At 36.1% G+C, this 15,859-nt stretch overlaps 1 protein-coding gene across 1 annotated transcript; it reads left to right on the top strand.

Moving 5' to 3' along the window:
- Positions 1–1,941: 1,941 nt before the first annotated feature.
- LOC131610718 (equilibrative nucleotide transporter 1-like) lies at positions 1,942–3,419 on the top strand. Its single transcript, XM_058882746.1, has 2 exons — positions 1,942–2,526; positions 2,649–3,419. Exons 1-2 carry the CDS (start codon positions 1,992–1,994, stop codon positions 3,359–3,361), a joined length of 1,248 nt encoding a protein of 415 aa, XP_058738729.1. The 5' UTR covers positions 1,942–1,991; the 3' UTR covers positions 3,362–3,419.
- Positions 3,420–15,859: the final 12,440 nt, after the last annotated feature.

Below are 15,859 nucleotides of genomic sequence, written 5' to 3' on the forward strand. Positions count from 1 at the left end.
CGGTTACGCAAACGCAACATCTACAGTAAATCTGTTTCACGGGTTCGTAACCGGTTACGGTAACAGGCGTAACCGGTTACGCCAACTGAAGTGCTAAAAACAGCAGTTTCAACAAGCACAAGGAGTGAAAGTGCTGCTAATCATAATCATAGAGGATGTACATGAAGATGAAGTAATCTGTCTATTAATTGAATTTAATGAAGAGATTATAATTAGGAAGGTTAATGATATCAATGCCATTTGAAAACAATTCAATGGTTTGTGTTTTGATTGAATTGAGGTAAGGATTATGATTGATATAGAGTGTAACGGTTGGATCATATTTTGGAGAAGAGAAGTGGTAGATTTGAATATATGAGGACGGAGTTCAACTACTTTGGTTTTTTCAGTGGAAGAGTTTTCATGTTAATTTGTTGAGTTAGTGTTATAGTTTGGAATAGTTGGCTAGAATGGAGATTGTCACATTTATTAGTTAATTAGTACTTTATACTATGTTTCATGATGTTCTTAGAAAATTGAAATTCCAAATAAGAGTTGAAAATTAAGTGTGAAGATAGGGGCAAGATGATTTTTGAAAGTTTATAGATTTGAGTATTAGGATATGAAAAAGTAGTGCTGATGAAGTTTATATACATTGATGATGCAAGGAATTTATACACCATCACTTAACTACATTCCATAAAACTTAAAAGTCATAGAAATAGAAAGGTTTTCCATAACAGAGATGACTGCTAGTTTATTAAAAAATATTTGTATTAAGGTTGAAATATGATTTTAATCACTACAATTATAGCATTATTTGGTTTTACTATCTGTAAGATTTTTTTGTTGGTTTATATAAGTCTTTATAAATTTAAAGTTAGTTATTTTTAATTTTAACACAATAATAATCTTTTTAAATGCTTGAATCGTTTCTGCAACAAAATTGGAGGTGCAGACCAATTTTTTTTTTTCTTTTTTTCTGGGTTAGTTTAGAGGAGGTTTAAAACTCCCGTAATTTGTGCCACGTCTGCTTCTGTCAATGAAACTTGACGGCAGGGACTAAAATTGCGGATGAAAAAGTTTGCGAGGATCATTATTCGAAGAAAAATTTTAGAGGGACCAAAATTGTAGGGTCGCATATTTATAGGACTAAAAACATATTTAACCCTAAAGTAAAAGTATCATTTCACCAACTATAGGTTCAATATACAAGAACATTATAATGACATCGGATAAATGTCACAAGATAAATGTATCATTTCAATAACTATAGTGAACAAACGTGGACCTCTCCTTCAAAAACATCGGATCTAGATAAATTTTAGGAAGAGGTAAATATTCTATTACTTATCATATGTATCATTCATATGTATCATTCGTAATGAATATGTTGGAGACAGAGGAAGTAAAAGGTAAATGGAACCTTATAATCTCTATTTGAAGTAATGTTTCTTTTTTTAATAATATCCTTTTCAATACAGTGAGCCTCAATTTATACTGGTGCATAGAAAATTCTAGTGGATAAGTGAAACATCTAGCAGTACTAAATGACTCTCTAGAACTTACATATACATAAATGTAATTCTAGGTACATTAAGGAACCTAGGAATATGAAACATTACAAATTATCATTTTAACAAAATAATGACCGACTTAAGGGAAATTTTTTATTTTCCACTACGTCTTGTTTCGCGATTTCCCTTCACGAGATATTACAAATAAGATAATCATCGATGCTAGAAGGACGCGAGTTCCAAAGAATATAGTTTCTTGTGTTTTTATCATAGTGTGTTTTATGCATGGATGATTTTAGCCATCCAAAATTTCAATCTCATGTTTACAAAAACTTAGTCTATGCTTGCAAATATAATATCAATTTAGCCTTATTTTTAGGATCTATCTTAATTGCTCATGTAACTATAATATGAAGGATATAATTCACCCAAAAAAAAATATTATATGATATTGGCACAACTGGAAAACTTTGGATACATTTCATTCAAACAAACATGGCGACACTACATCACGGCAACAACAACAGTACCATAGAATCAACCCTTCTTCTACCTTCACCTGCAGGCACAAAGAAAAAACCACCACAAGACACATGGAACTTAACATACATAATCTACTTCACACTTGGAATCGGTTACTTATTCCCATTGAACTCATTCATTACAACCGTTGACTATTTCTCTTACCTTTACCCTCAAGCAAGTGTTGACCGTATTTTCGCTATAGTTTCCATACTCATTAGTCTTTCTGGTCTCTTCCTCATCATCCTTGACGGACGCAAATCTCATGCTTATGTAAGGATCAACGTCGGCCTTGCTTTGTTTGTTTTTTCTCTACTGGTTGTTCCTTTGCTTGATGTTGGTTATGTTAAGGGTCGTGTCGGGTTGAATAATGGATTCTATGTTATTTTTGGGGCGGTTGGGGTTGCTGGTGTGGCTAATGCTTTGGTGCAGGGTTCTGTTGTTGGATCCGCCGGTGAGTTGCCAGAGAGATACACGCAGGCTGTCATTCTTGGAAATGCTGTCTCTGGTATCGTATGCTATTCTGTTACTCTTACAAATGATTGGTTGTTTTTTTCTGATGAGTTTGCAATTTTTAAAAGGTAAATGGTTCTTCTCTTGATAAGATAATATGTATGGTTTTGACTTCAGGTATACGTGTTTCTTTGCTGTGGATATTTACAAAAGTTTTTTACACACAAGATGCCTCCAGCCTGCAAAAGAGTGCAAATCTCTACTTTACTATATCAACTGTGATTATGTTAATATGCATAATTTTATACAATGTTGTACAAAAGCTTCCCATTATGAAGTACTACAAAGAACTTAAAATTCAGGCAATCGCTGCGGAGGAAGACAAGGGTCCTTTGACTGGATCTGTATGGAGGTCAACGGTACGGGATACTGTAAGAATAATCAAGTTGTATGGATTTGCCATCTTGCTCATTTATGTTATGACGCTTGCAATATTTCCTGATTACATAACTTACGATGTCCATTTTCAACTTCTTAAGGATTGCTATCCGATTCTCTTGATTATTTGCTTTAAAGTGTTCAACTTTGTTGGCAATAGTCTTGCTGAAGTATACCTAGTAAAAAATGCTAAAATTGCAGTAGGCATAGCTAGACTGTTGTTTTTCCCTCTTTTCTTTGGATGCTTGTTCCGGATCCGGACGGAGATTCCGGTGACAATCCTGACTTGTCTTTTAGGGCTTACAAACGGATACCTGACTAGTGTATTGATGATTTCAACTCCTAAAACTGTAAAGTTGCAGCATGCAGAGACTGCAGGAATTGTGAGTATGGTGTTCTTAATTTCTAGTTTGGTTGTTGGGTCCGTTATAGCTTGCTTTTGGGTCATCTAACCAAGAAAACTATATATCTAGTGACTTCAAATTATTTAAGCATCTTCATCATTAAAATGTTTCCGATTGTTGTTAAACCAAATCAATAAAATCAAATGTTAATTTATAAGTACTTATTTATGATTAGTGTATCTTTATTTGGTGTTTAGTTGGTTTTTAACAAAGTAAAACTCTTGTTATTACACTGTTTTAACTATGTTTAATTAGACAGTAATTCTTGGTCTCGTGATTCTCGTTTCTTGTACCCTAGGTACAACATTACACATTTGTTTTCCTGGAACAAACTACCAAACTACAAAACCATTATCATAATTTGCAATACTAGCAGAGATATAATTTATGAGGTGTATAAAACACATCACTAACACAGCCTATGAAATTACATGAAAAATAGCCATGATTAATTATTATTACAATATATATTTCACATAGATATTTCATCATGTAAGGCCCTTCAAGTTCATATCCCAATTTTATGTAGTAATGCCCTGTGCCAACCCCAGAAATTATTCCTATCTTAGTTGACCTGTGTTCTTTCTGAGCAATCCGCTCAGCCTCCTCTATAAGAAGCGCACCATAACCCTATTAAGTATTAACAATAATTTTGGTCAAAAGTAGGTCAATTATAGGACACAAAAGGACATGTTATATACTGATAATGGCTCTGCGGCTTCCATAAATCCAAAAGCAAAACTCAGTAATTCCATTGATAGTCTTATCTAGGGGTTGCAATAAATTCCATCAATTATCCATCAAATCCATCCGCTAATTAATCCATCCATTAAACAAAAATTAATTAATGGATTTGATATAATCCATCCATTTTACTATATGAATAGATTCAATCCATCCATCTCATTTTATAAATCCAATAAATTGTATCTTATTATATATTAAATTTTTATATTTTACATAAAATTTTAAATTGTAAAATTTCATAAAAATTATTTAATTTTTAATTTTTCTTAACAAATATTTTATCTTTTTTTTTAATATTTTTATTTTAAAAATTGAAAAAAATCTCTATTTCTCCCCTCCCTTTCAAGAAAAACAATCACGTGATTTTCATTGAACTATCACACTGTGGATTCAGCAATGGTTTCAGAAATTAATAAAAACTGTAGCACTTTCAAAAATAAGAAGAAAAATAATTCTAATTCATTTACTTCTCCATCTATTCTGTACGATAATTTCTAAAGCTATTGTTGTTGCGAAATTAACATATTAACGTGTTTTTATTGTCAATTATTTAATGTAGTGATATAAATAATTTAGTTTTATCAACAAAGTTATCAATCAATTTTATATATATATATATATATATATATATATATATATATATATATATATATATATATATATATATATATATATATATATACTAAATATATTTAGAGAATTTTTTTTTTTTTGAAATAATAGAATGATATATTAAATCAAAAAACAGTGTTTACAAAGCGACCCAATAAGGTTCAGCTAAACAAGAGAGACTAGAAACCAAATTAAAGCATTAGGCTAGCGATATAAGGTCGCAGCTTAACACTACCCCACCCACGGTAAACAATCATGTCTATAATGTTTCCAGCCACTATGGATCTATCACAGGGATTCCCAAAGGTGATGCAATTCCTGAGCCTCCATAAGCCATACACTGTCTCTGCTGCAGCTATTTGGAGAGTAGCAGCCTTCACTGTTTTCCGCTTACATTCCTGTACGAGCCATTGAATCTCAAATCTCCACTCCATTGCTTCATGTTTAATACCAAGCCAATCCAGCACCTGTTTCCAGATTTGTCTCATCGGATAACAACCAAAAAACAAGTGGTCGATGGTCTCCTCATGTGTGCAGAAGCTGCACGTATCCTGAGCCACCATGCCAAATCTCTTCAATCTTTGCCTTGTTGCCAACTTACCATGACAGGTCATCCATAGTGTAAACAAAGCTTTTGGCCTTGCTCTATTTCCACAAAATAACCGATACCAAGGCACAATTGGGTCACTTGAGCACATCCTTTTGTAGATGATGTTAGTTTTGAACTCTTGCATCTGGTTCCAGTCTGGGATGTCCAATGCAGTCTCCTTATGTCTCAAGATTGCCTTGAATATCCAAGACTGACTCTCTTTTTCCTCCACCTCCATAATGCCCCTTCATATAGTAACTGTCGATCCACCGAACCCACATGTTATCCTTTTTCCTACTAATGTTCCAGAGCAATTTCAGCATAGCTATATCACTACATATCTGCAGATCCCTTATATTCAGGCCTCCGTATTTCCGAGGTTTGCACATAGTATGCCATGCGATAGGGCTTTTCCTTTTTATGGTAGCACCACCTGTCCAAACAAAAGATCTACATATAGCATTGATATGGTGAATAACATGTTTAGGCAATGGTAGACAATGAAGCCAATAGTTTGCCGTGGAGAAACAAACACTCTTAACTAGTTGGATTTTCCCAGCATAGCTTAGTAGTTTGCTGCTCGAATGATTTATCCTTGCCACAATCTTCATAATTAGGGGCATGTAATGATGTATTTCCAATCTTTTGCTGGTCATTGGAATCCCTAGGTATTTGAAAGGTAGACTGCCTTCTTGAAAAGTAGTTTGGCTTTTAATTCTGCTCCTGGTTTCTTCATCCACACCACCAAAGAAAATTCTGCATTTGTTTGGGTTTACTATCAGTCCTGTAGAGGCAGAAAAAGATTGTAAAACTTTAAGGACAGATCCAACAGATTTAGTATCACCTCTAGTAAATACTAAAACATCATCAGCAAAAGCTAAATGAGTAAGCCCTATGGCTTTGCATTTGCTATGATATTTAAATGATGGCTCAAGTTTCATTTTGCAGAATAATCTGTTAAGATACTCCATCATTAAAACAAAGAGGATGGGGGAGAGAGGGTCCCCCTGCCTGATTCCCCTCTTAGCCAGCATAGGATTTGTATACACTCCATTCACATTGAACCTATATGACACAGTCTTAACTGTAATCATTATCCACTGGATAAATTTGCATGGCAATCCAATCTCCTTCATTATTGTTTCAAGTGCACCCCAGTCCACCATATCATACGCCTTTTGTAGATCAAGTTGCATCATACACCTTGGTGTCCCTCCCTTCCTAGAGTAACCTCTGAGCAATTCATAAGTAAGTAGCACATGATTATGGATCTGCTGATTGGGAATGAAAGCTGCCTGGCTATGACTTAGAACATTACCAATGACTCTTGTCAGTCTGCTAGTGAGAATTCTAGATATTAGCTTGTAGAGAACAGTGCATCCTGCAATTGGTCTGTAATCTTTTATGGATCTGGCCTCCTCAGACTTTGGGATGAGGGTAACAACAGTACAATTTGCAGCTTTAAAGAATCTACCATTTTCAAAAAAGTCTTTGATAGCTTCTATCACATCATGTTTAATAGTTTGCCAACTAGTTTTGAAAAACTTTGCTCCAAAACCATCAATCCCAGGGGATTTCAAGTCACCTATACCTTTAAGGGCAAGTTCAATCTCTTCCTCCCTAACAGGCACAATGAGGCTCTCCCTTTGTTCAAAGTTTAGTTGCTGCCCTGCTCTCATGGCCACAACATCCACATGACTAACAGTAGTAGCTGCAGTGCCCATCAAGCTATCATAAAAAGCAACCACTGTCTCCTCGATTTCAGTCTGTGTAGAAACCATAGTACCATCCTCCCGATATAGCATGTGAATACCCTTGGCCATCTGCTTTGCCTTCAAACTAGCATGGAAGTAGGAATTATTTCCATCACCCAATCTAAGCCATTGGATTTTGGATTTCTGCCTCAGAATCTTCTCATCCAAATCATTAAGCTCTATGAGTTTTGTAGTACACTCTTGCACTTTAAGAATCTTTTCCTTATCCATAAGGTCCAGAGTCAGAGCCTCTTGTGCAGTAGCCAAATCCTCCCTAGCCTTCAAAATATCATGGTTCAGATTGGTCATAGATTTCTGCAATTCTCTCATCACAGCTTGCAGCCTCTTTAGTTTACTCCAGACTACATACATGGGCCTGCCAGGTAAGGGTTTATTCCAACTCTCCTTAACCTTTATGTCATAATTCTCCTTCTCCACCACACTATTGTAAAACTTGAAATGAGGTTTAATATGCTTCACTGTGTCATTAGATCTTAACCAGAGCAGAGCATGATCAGATACCCCAGGGTGTAAAATGTGCAAAGTTGTCTCTAAATTCTGCTGGAACCAGGCAGTGTTTGCAATTACTCTGTCTATTCTAGAGTAAATGGTGCTCTCAAGTTGCTTATTAGACCAAGTGAAATAAGCCCCTCTACCATCCATTTCATTGAGATCAATTCTTTCCATCATCTCTACCAGTCCTTGCATCTCAGATTGAGTGACCCGTTTCCCACCTATCCTATCATGAAATCTGGTAACATTATTAAAGTCTCCTAGGATCACCCAAGGCCCCTGTTGAGTCTTATGAATACTCTCTACATCTCTCCATAAGCTACATCTATGCTTTATTTTATTAGAGGCATAAATGGCAGTTAGCCAGAAAAGGAAGGTGCGTGTTAGGTCATAGATGCCACTATGTATCAGCTGGCTAGTGCTACAAACAGTCCTCAGATCATACACATTATTATCCCAATGAATCCAAATTCTTCCATTATAGTGATCAGCATAATTATCAACGTACATACCTCCAATGAGAAGCTGCTTCCTTAGATCAATAGCTTTATTCTCTTTTACCCTTGTTTCCAGCAAAATTGTAATCTTAGAATTCAGTTCCTTGAGGCGGGAGCTAACCTCTCTTAGCTTTCCAGCTTTATTGAACCCCCGTACGTTCCAAGACACTATCATGAGGCATAATCTTGATACACTAGAGGATTACTCAAGTCCCCCAGTGCAGCAAAACCATTCAAACATGTCGTAAACAAATTCTCCTGAGCAGGCCTCTTTCCTCTATCTCTCCCACTAAGGACTGTCTCCCATTCCCTCCCTGAGTCTTCAATGTGAACATCCTTAGTGATTTTTTCATCCTTGCTCTCCTTAATCTCAGGTTCCTGCATAGTATTCAAAGTCTCTTCTGGAGGAGGCTTACTATCATTCACTTGAGTTTTTGGCATCCATTTGCTGATAACTTTTTCCTTGCAATTATGCCCAAATTTCTGACACTTCCCACAGAAATTCGGCTTCCATTCATACTCTATCGGTTGTTTCAGAATTCTCCCTTCCATATCCTTGATATTCACTGTACTTCGTAATTCCTGAGTCACATCAATCTCAACCAATATGCGGGCAAAAGACACACGGGCCTTGCTAGCAGTGCATTCATCTGTTACCACTGGATTCCCTAAGGCACTACCAATCTTATTTAGGCTTTTCACACCCCAGAGATGCAGAGGTAAGGAAGGGAACTTTACCCAAATAGGTAGTGTGCGTAACATATCTTCCTTGAGACTAAAACCTGGCTTCCAATCCCGCACTAAGAGAGGCATATTCCGGAGAGTGTAAGGTCCTTGCATTAGCGCTGCGTCCTTATCACTATGCGATATGAACTTCAGGATAAAATACCCCTCCTCATGGTACACCATATCAGGTAGCTGCACAAAATTCCACATCCTCTCCATGTACTTTTTCAGCATGTTCATACTAATTTCTGCCCCCAGTGCATACAAGATCAAAGCCGAATCCCAGTATAGCACCTCTGACTCTATATCTTGCTCCTCAATCTCAACCTCGATTTCACCCTCCACTACCTTTGGTGGCACATACTCCATAACCAGACCCTTCGCAGGGTTCCGATTATCACTGAGCACATCAACCCAAAGCTTCCTCTGCTCGATTTCCGCCGTCTTCCCAGCCTCAGTGTTCCCAGGCTTAGGCACCATGGGTTCCTTCTTACCTTCATCCACCGTGTTCCCCTTCCCACTAGTAGATCCAGTGGTTGAAGTAGGAGTTCCGAGTAAAGCATCTCCCTCTCTTTGCGTAATCACCGTCGTTATTTTGTCATCAGAACGAAGAGTTTGTGGTGGCGTCGCCGGCGCCGATTTTTTCGGTCGTCCGCGTCCCCTACTCATAACTCCTCTCATATATTTAGAGAAATTTAAAAAACTCATTTTTTGTAAAATTTTATAAATAAAACATATTATAGAAAAAAAATTAAGTAATATATTTTAATTAATTTTATGGATGGATGGATATCCATCCATTAAAAGAGGTTAATGGATGGATTGAATGGATTTTTTTTCCTTAATGGATGGATTAGATTGAATTTTTTAAAGAGAATTTTAGTGGATTGTTAATGGGTTAATGGATTGTTTTGATCCATCCATTAATAATCCAATCCATATCCATCCAATCCATCCATTTTTTCACCCCTAGTCTTATCCAACATAACCATGTGAAGATTCTTATTGATCTCACATGTCATTGATGTATTAGCATGACAATATTACCTCCATGAACTGGTACTGCAGTTCCGCAAACATGGAGCTCACGAATAATAGAACATTTTCCCATAAGTTCTGGACAAGTAGTGTTCCGGCCACATTTTTGTAGACGCAACAAACCAACTAGGATATCCTCTTAAATAGCAGACAGCACAACACAACCAAAGTCATGACCATGTATGCACAATAATTGAGGAAAAATATGCACAACAGGAACGATGCTCGCTACAACCTAGGCCTGCGTCTTACAACTCTTAAAAGCCCAGTTCCGCTTATTACACGAGTGTGATATCAGTGAGACATATATGAAAGGGTTAAATATGCCAGGGTCCCTATAAATATATGATCCTGCATTTTTAATCTCTATATTTTTTCCCCGAATTATGGTCCTATAAAATTTGACGTCCCCATCAAAGATTTCTGACGTTAGTTTCCACTAACGAAGGATGACGTGACTTGCTAAATGTGTTTTATTTCTGTGACACGTAGGAAAACCTTTATAATAATAGTATTTGTTTTATATTTAAGTGAAAATACACAACCCTAATACCATATCTTTATTTTTTGTCTGCGTCCAAATTGGTTTGCTTCACATTCTTCTTCCTCGTTCTTCATCTTCCTCATTCTTCATCGTGCTCAGCAGTTACACAAGGTATGTCATCTTCTTCAATTAGAAGCAAATCGGTATCAGTTCAGTCAACAAGTATGAGCAATCGTCGATGGAGAATGTGTGCCTGCAATCTTCGTATGATTTCGTATCGTTACAATAACGTTCGTAATCGAGGGAGACTCTTCTGGAGATGTCCCTTTTGGCAAAGCGAGGAAACGTGAAATCTCTTTGAATGAGATGATGGTATGGGACCAGGGCACAATGTAATTGAGACTTAAGATGAAGGATGGAGAAATTATTTGACCAAGATGAGGGAGATGCAATATGTGAAAACCTTGAAGGAGTTGTATAAATCAACAATGAAGAAGAATGTGGAATTGCAAATCCAGTTGAAGTCAGATGGGTTTTGTGGAAAGATGAAGACAATTTGCCTTATTTTTTTTTATGGTCAATTTGTACTTATTACTAGAATGTAAAAGTTAAAGGTTTATGGTATGATTGTTGTGTTTTGTTAGTGTTTACCATAACGTGTAATTTGTACTTGTTTTGAAATGTACTACAATGTTGTTGTTTAATAATTGTTTCTCCCTTGGCTTTGGCAATAGCAGTTGGTTCAAGCTTCTTTGTTGCAGCAGCAGTTTGTGCAACATCTTTTGGCTTCATGGGTATGGTGTCCACTCTCAAAGACTGAATGTCTAACACATCATCCCAATCCAACAAGGAAGCCAATGTTTCAGCATCCTACTCATGAAACTTATCCATAGGTGAAGATTGTGTTGTTGGTACATTGCCACTTGTTCCAGCTCCATCATTGACATTGACATTTTCATTCACAGTTTCAGTGCCACTCGGCTGCACTTTTAGTTTCTTATATTTGCCATGTTTTGAATTTTTGACCTGTTTTGAAGTTTTGACCTTAGGCTTTCCCTGATAACAATTAAAATAACACATCAGTTGAATACAAAATAGAAAGTTAAATAGAACATCAGTTGAATATAAAATAGTAATTTAATTTCCACTTTTTTTGTTGTCAAGTTGACCTGGGCTGTTTGACTGGCATGTGTAGGCACTTTCATAGACACATATTCACATGGCACATCTTCTCTTGGCAATTCCTCTCTAGTTCCAGGTTATACTGCAACAAGTTGCTTATTTTTCTTGAAAATCCTTTTCTTGTGACCTAGTTCAAAACATACTTTGCACTTATGACTAGTATTAGTTCTCTGCCATTTATTCTGGTTAACTTCATCGGTTCTCTCATGCATAATTTTTTGGGCCTTCCTGTTCCACGTTGTAACACCTCTTAATCTTGGTTTCAAACCTGGCGCTAGAGTAGTAATGTTGACTTTAAAAGTATTACCTGCTGAAGCCCTTCTCAACTCACACCATAAGACCACAACAAACTGAATTGTATACTTGAATCCTCTTCAACTATTTGTCTTGCAATTTGCCTTGCCCTACACCGTGAGATTTCAGTGGCATACCTAAGTCTTACATTTGTCATTACCTCATTTAGCTTCATCCTTGTATTGTTCTTCAACCTATTTACAATGACCTTAGCAACCCAACATGCTTTACATCCCTCCCATTTAGCACATTATGCTCAAGAATGGATCCTTAAAATGTTTCAATGAACAAAACTCCATTCCTACTTTAAAAACATAATCCTTACTCAATTTATCTTCCTCATTGAACCTTATTACACAAGGCCTTTCGTCACAATTGTCATCATCAGCCCCACTATCTAACTCATTTGTCATGTATTCGTCTTCAATGACATGTTGCTTCTTCATTTCTTTTATGATAAACATTTTCTTAACTGGTTCAGTTGAGGAACAAGGAACAAATTGATTTATATGTTCAGCAGCAACACCGTCAACTATATCATCTATTTCTTCATCAAAACCCTTCATCCTTTCCTCCTTACTATCATCAAAATGCACATCCCTAACTGACTCATCACTTGATTCATCATCACTAGACTCACTTGGTTTACCCATCCCTTTCTCCCTAACCATATCCATAAATGTACTACCTCCTGTTTCAGGTTTTACTGGGACAGTACTTAATCACCACTTCTTTCTCCAATATCAACTCTCTTATCTTGTGAAACCGAGTATCAATATGCTTCAAACGTTCATGAAAAATTGGATTCTTACTTAGTGCAATAGTCGACTTGTTGTCTCAATTTATCTTTGTAGGACTATTCTGCTTCTGATGTATCACTTCTAAAATTATTCTCATCCATATTGTGTGAGTAGCACAAATGGTAGTTGCAATATATTCTGCACTACAACACGGAAGGCCTTCTAAAGCGCTTATTTTGGGCTTTAAAAGCGCTTTAAAGGGCTGTCAAAGCCAGCGCTGGCGTAGGTAACAAAAGCACTTTTGAAAGCGCTCTGGTAGACCCCCTATAAGAGCGCTTTTTCAGAAAAGCGCTCTTGTAGACCCCCCTATAAGAGCGTTTTTCTGGAAAAAGCGCTCTGATAGCCCCCCCTATAAGAGCGCTTTTCCAAAAGCGCTTTCATAGGTTGTTTTTTTTTATGCTTTTTTTTTTAATCTTTGGCAGCACTTTTTGTAATAAAGCGCTTTTGTATGTGGCCCTTTAAGAGCGCTTTTTAAAAGCGTTGTCGTTGCTAAATGAGGTATTTTAAAGTGCAGCCTGTAATTTAAGCCTCCCAGTTCGACCTGTAATATTTTCGACCTGTAATATATTTTCAACCTGTAATATTTTCGACCTGTAATATATTTTCGACGATATATTTTCAACCATAGGTAGGACAATATATATATACTAATATAATACCATTGTAATTCATATCCAAAATTATATATATACATCATTATAATTCCTGTCAAACAAACTAAATCTGTAACATCAACAATATTATACTTCAAATATTGGCAACAATATGAACAAAGTTAGTAACCATATATCCTAGAGTACTATAATTTGATACTTCAAATCGACACAAATCCTACATGAATAGCTGATGAATATAAAATTGACACAAATCCTCTTTAATTTCTTCCAACTTAAGTCTCGTGTAAGAAGCAGCACAGAATTCGTCAAAGTACTACAGAACAAAAACATAATATGAATGATTTAGTTAAATGTAATAAATTATAAGAAGTTATCTAATTAAGTTATAAATCCATACCGTGATTGGAATCTCTAATTGATTCATTTGAAGGATTGTTTTCATAAATCTTAAAACATAGTATCCGCAATCTGAACTGTTTCGCTGTATCGGACACTACATAGAAAAACAAATAACATTTTATAGTTGTACGTCTTGTTTTATCAAGTAGCATAAATATTATAAGCAAAATTGTGAAAAATAATGTACCTGCACTTTGATCCAAGTAATGTTGTTTGATTTTGTCCGGGATACCTGTGCGTCTCGTTGACTTCGGAACACTTGTATTGATCTAACAAAAATATAAAAGCAATTATTTAGATCAATCTCACAAATAATTAAATATATAAATATACACAAATATTTAGAACGATCCCACTTACAAATCAATCATTTCCTTCATAGCCGGATAATTGCTCCACTCACCATCTACCGAATTCAGAAAATATACCACCTCTCTTATAGGGTTGATAGCAAGCAACAACCAGTGTGCTCTATAAATTAAAACAATAGGTTATATGAAAATTTTGCTACACAAAAGAAACAAAGATTAGATGAATCAAGAATGAGAAACTAACCCTACTGGTCGGGTATTATACGCCCAAAGAATCAGACTTTCTGTATTGCCGGAGGACAGGAATCTATCGACTAAGCGCTGTCTAACTGATTCCGGTTCCGAAGCAATTGTCATTCCGCTGCAATGGGCGGAAGACACGAAACGGAATCTGTTTGACAATGCAGTCCCGTGCAACACTCTGTCATACAACAACCTTAAATAACCACATAATAAACATTAGATTATTTTCATTGAAATGTGTAAATAAATTGTTCGACTAATTAAAGAATATATCAGATGAGTGAATATTACCGGATGTATGAGTGCATATTAGCGACGCCTAGTTGTTCATGCGTAAAAATCTCTTCCAAGTCATCTATTGCAATATTTGACATGAATTCAACACCAAATATACCTTCATCCATATTGATATTACGGAGAGTACCATCCTTCAAATCAGACATATCAACAAGTGTTTCGAGCTCCGTCCGGTATCGAGGCACAAAAGCACCACCTTTAGTTCTCATCCCCATGTTTACCATGTCATTACTTATGTTAACACCATCCTTAGACTTTCCTTGTATATTGAGTAACGTACCTATAACACTGTCAAATACATTTTTTTCAATATGCATAACATCCAGGAAATGTCTTACGTACAACGACTTCCAATATGGAAGTTCAAAAAAAATTGACTTCTTCTTCCACCCACCCTTGACAAGTGAATGTGCAAAAGGCTTGCCATCATCTTTTTGGCCTCATACGTTCGATTGGGAAGAACATTATCATCTGGTAGCATATCTTTCATAAGGGCTAATAACTCTGTGAAACTTTTATCCGACCATCCATTGTCCGCCTTTAAGTTGTACAACTTTAACACCGCAGACAATCTTGTGAATTTTGTACAACCATCATACAACGGTTTCTCTGCATCGCTTACCAACCTCTCGAACATTTTGGGACAATCCTCAAGATCTTCTTCAAGCGCTTCTGCAATCTCTTTGACTCGATCATAATCGTATGTGTCTGTGCAATCGTCGTTTGAAGCATACTTCGTATTACACCTCAACTCAACATTCCCGTTACTTTTCTCACCATGCATTGTCCAACATGTATAACTTCTATCAATTCCAAACCGTAGTAAATGCGATGCCAACTGTTTCCCGTCAACCTTATCCCCATAACAGCAACCCAAGCAAGGACACGTCATTCGAATCGGGTCTTCAGAGTGCGTAACCGCAAACTTAACGAATTCCCATACCTCTTTCTCGTACTCTTTCGACAATCGGTTTGAATTCATCCATGTCTTATCCATGTCTTAATTAAGCTAAACAAATGCTTCTTGGTTTCTCTATCAGGTACTAAGGAATTCTGTCAAGATAATAAATAGCTATCATCATTATGTCTTGATCAAAATACCTAATGAGATCCTATAAAGTGTGAATAATAAAATGTTATGCAACTATAGTACAAAAATATACTACTGTGAATAAGCAACACTTAAGCAATACCTAATGAGATGCTATAGCTTTCATATTTGTTAAGTTGGTAGTTAGCTAAAGATAGGAAGTGACAGTTGTCTCGATTGTTTGAGTCTCTAAAAGAATACAGTACCTTATTTCAGCCTACCCCCGATTTCTTAAAGAAGACATTACCTTATTTCAAGGTAATATAAGTCCACAAACCAAAAAAATTGATTGAGAGACACTAAATTGAAATTAAATAGAACCATAAATAATAAACTATAAGCAGAAAACAACA

The sequence above is a fragment of the Vicia villosa genome, linkage group LG1 (genome assembly GCF_029867415.1).
Source record: "Vicia villosa cultivar HV-30 ecotype Madison, WI linkage group LG1, Vvil1.0, whole genome shotgun sequence".
NCBI classification, from domain to species: domain Eukaryota; kingdom Viridiplantae; phylum Streptophyta; class Magnoliopsida; order Fabales; family Fabaceae; genus Vicia; species Vicia villosa.

Bases quoted from the DNA above. Each gene is read 5' to 3' on its own strand.
- LOC131610718 (XM_058882746.1), top strand. From the start codon at position 1,992: ATGGCGACACTACATCACGGCAACAACAACAGTACCATAGAATCAACC. The intron at 2,527-2,648 runs GTATCGTATGCT...TTTTGACTTCAG, and splicing joins TCTTGGAAATGCTGTCTCTG to GTATACGTGTTTCTTTGCTG.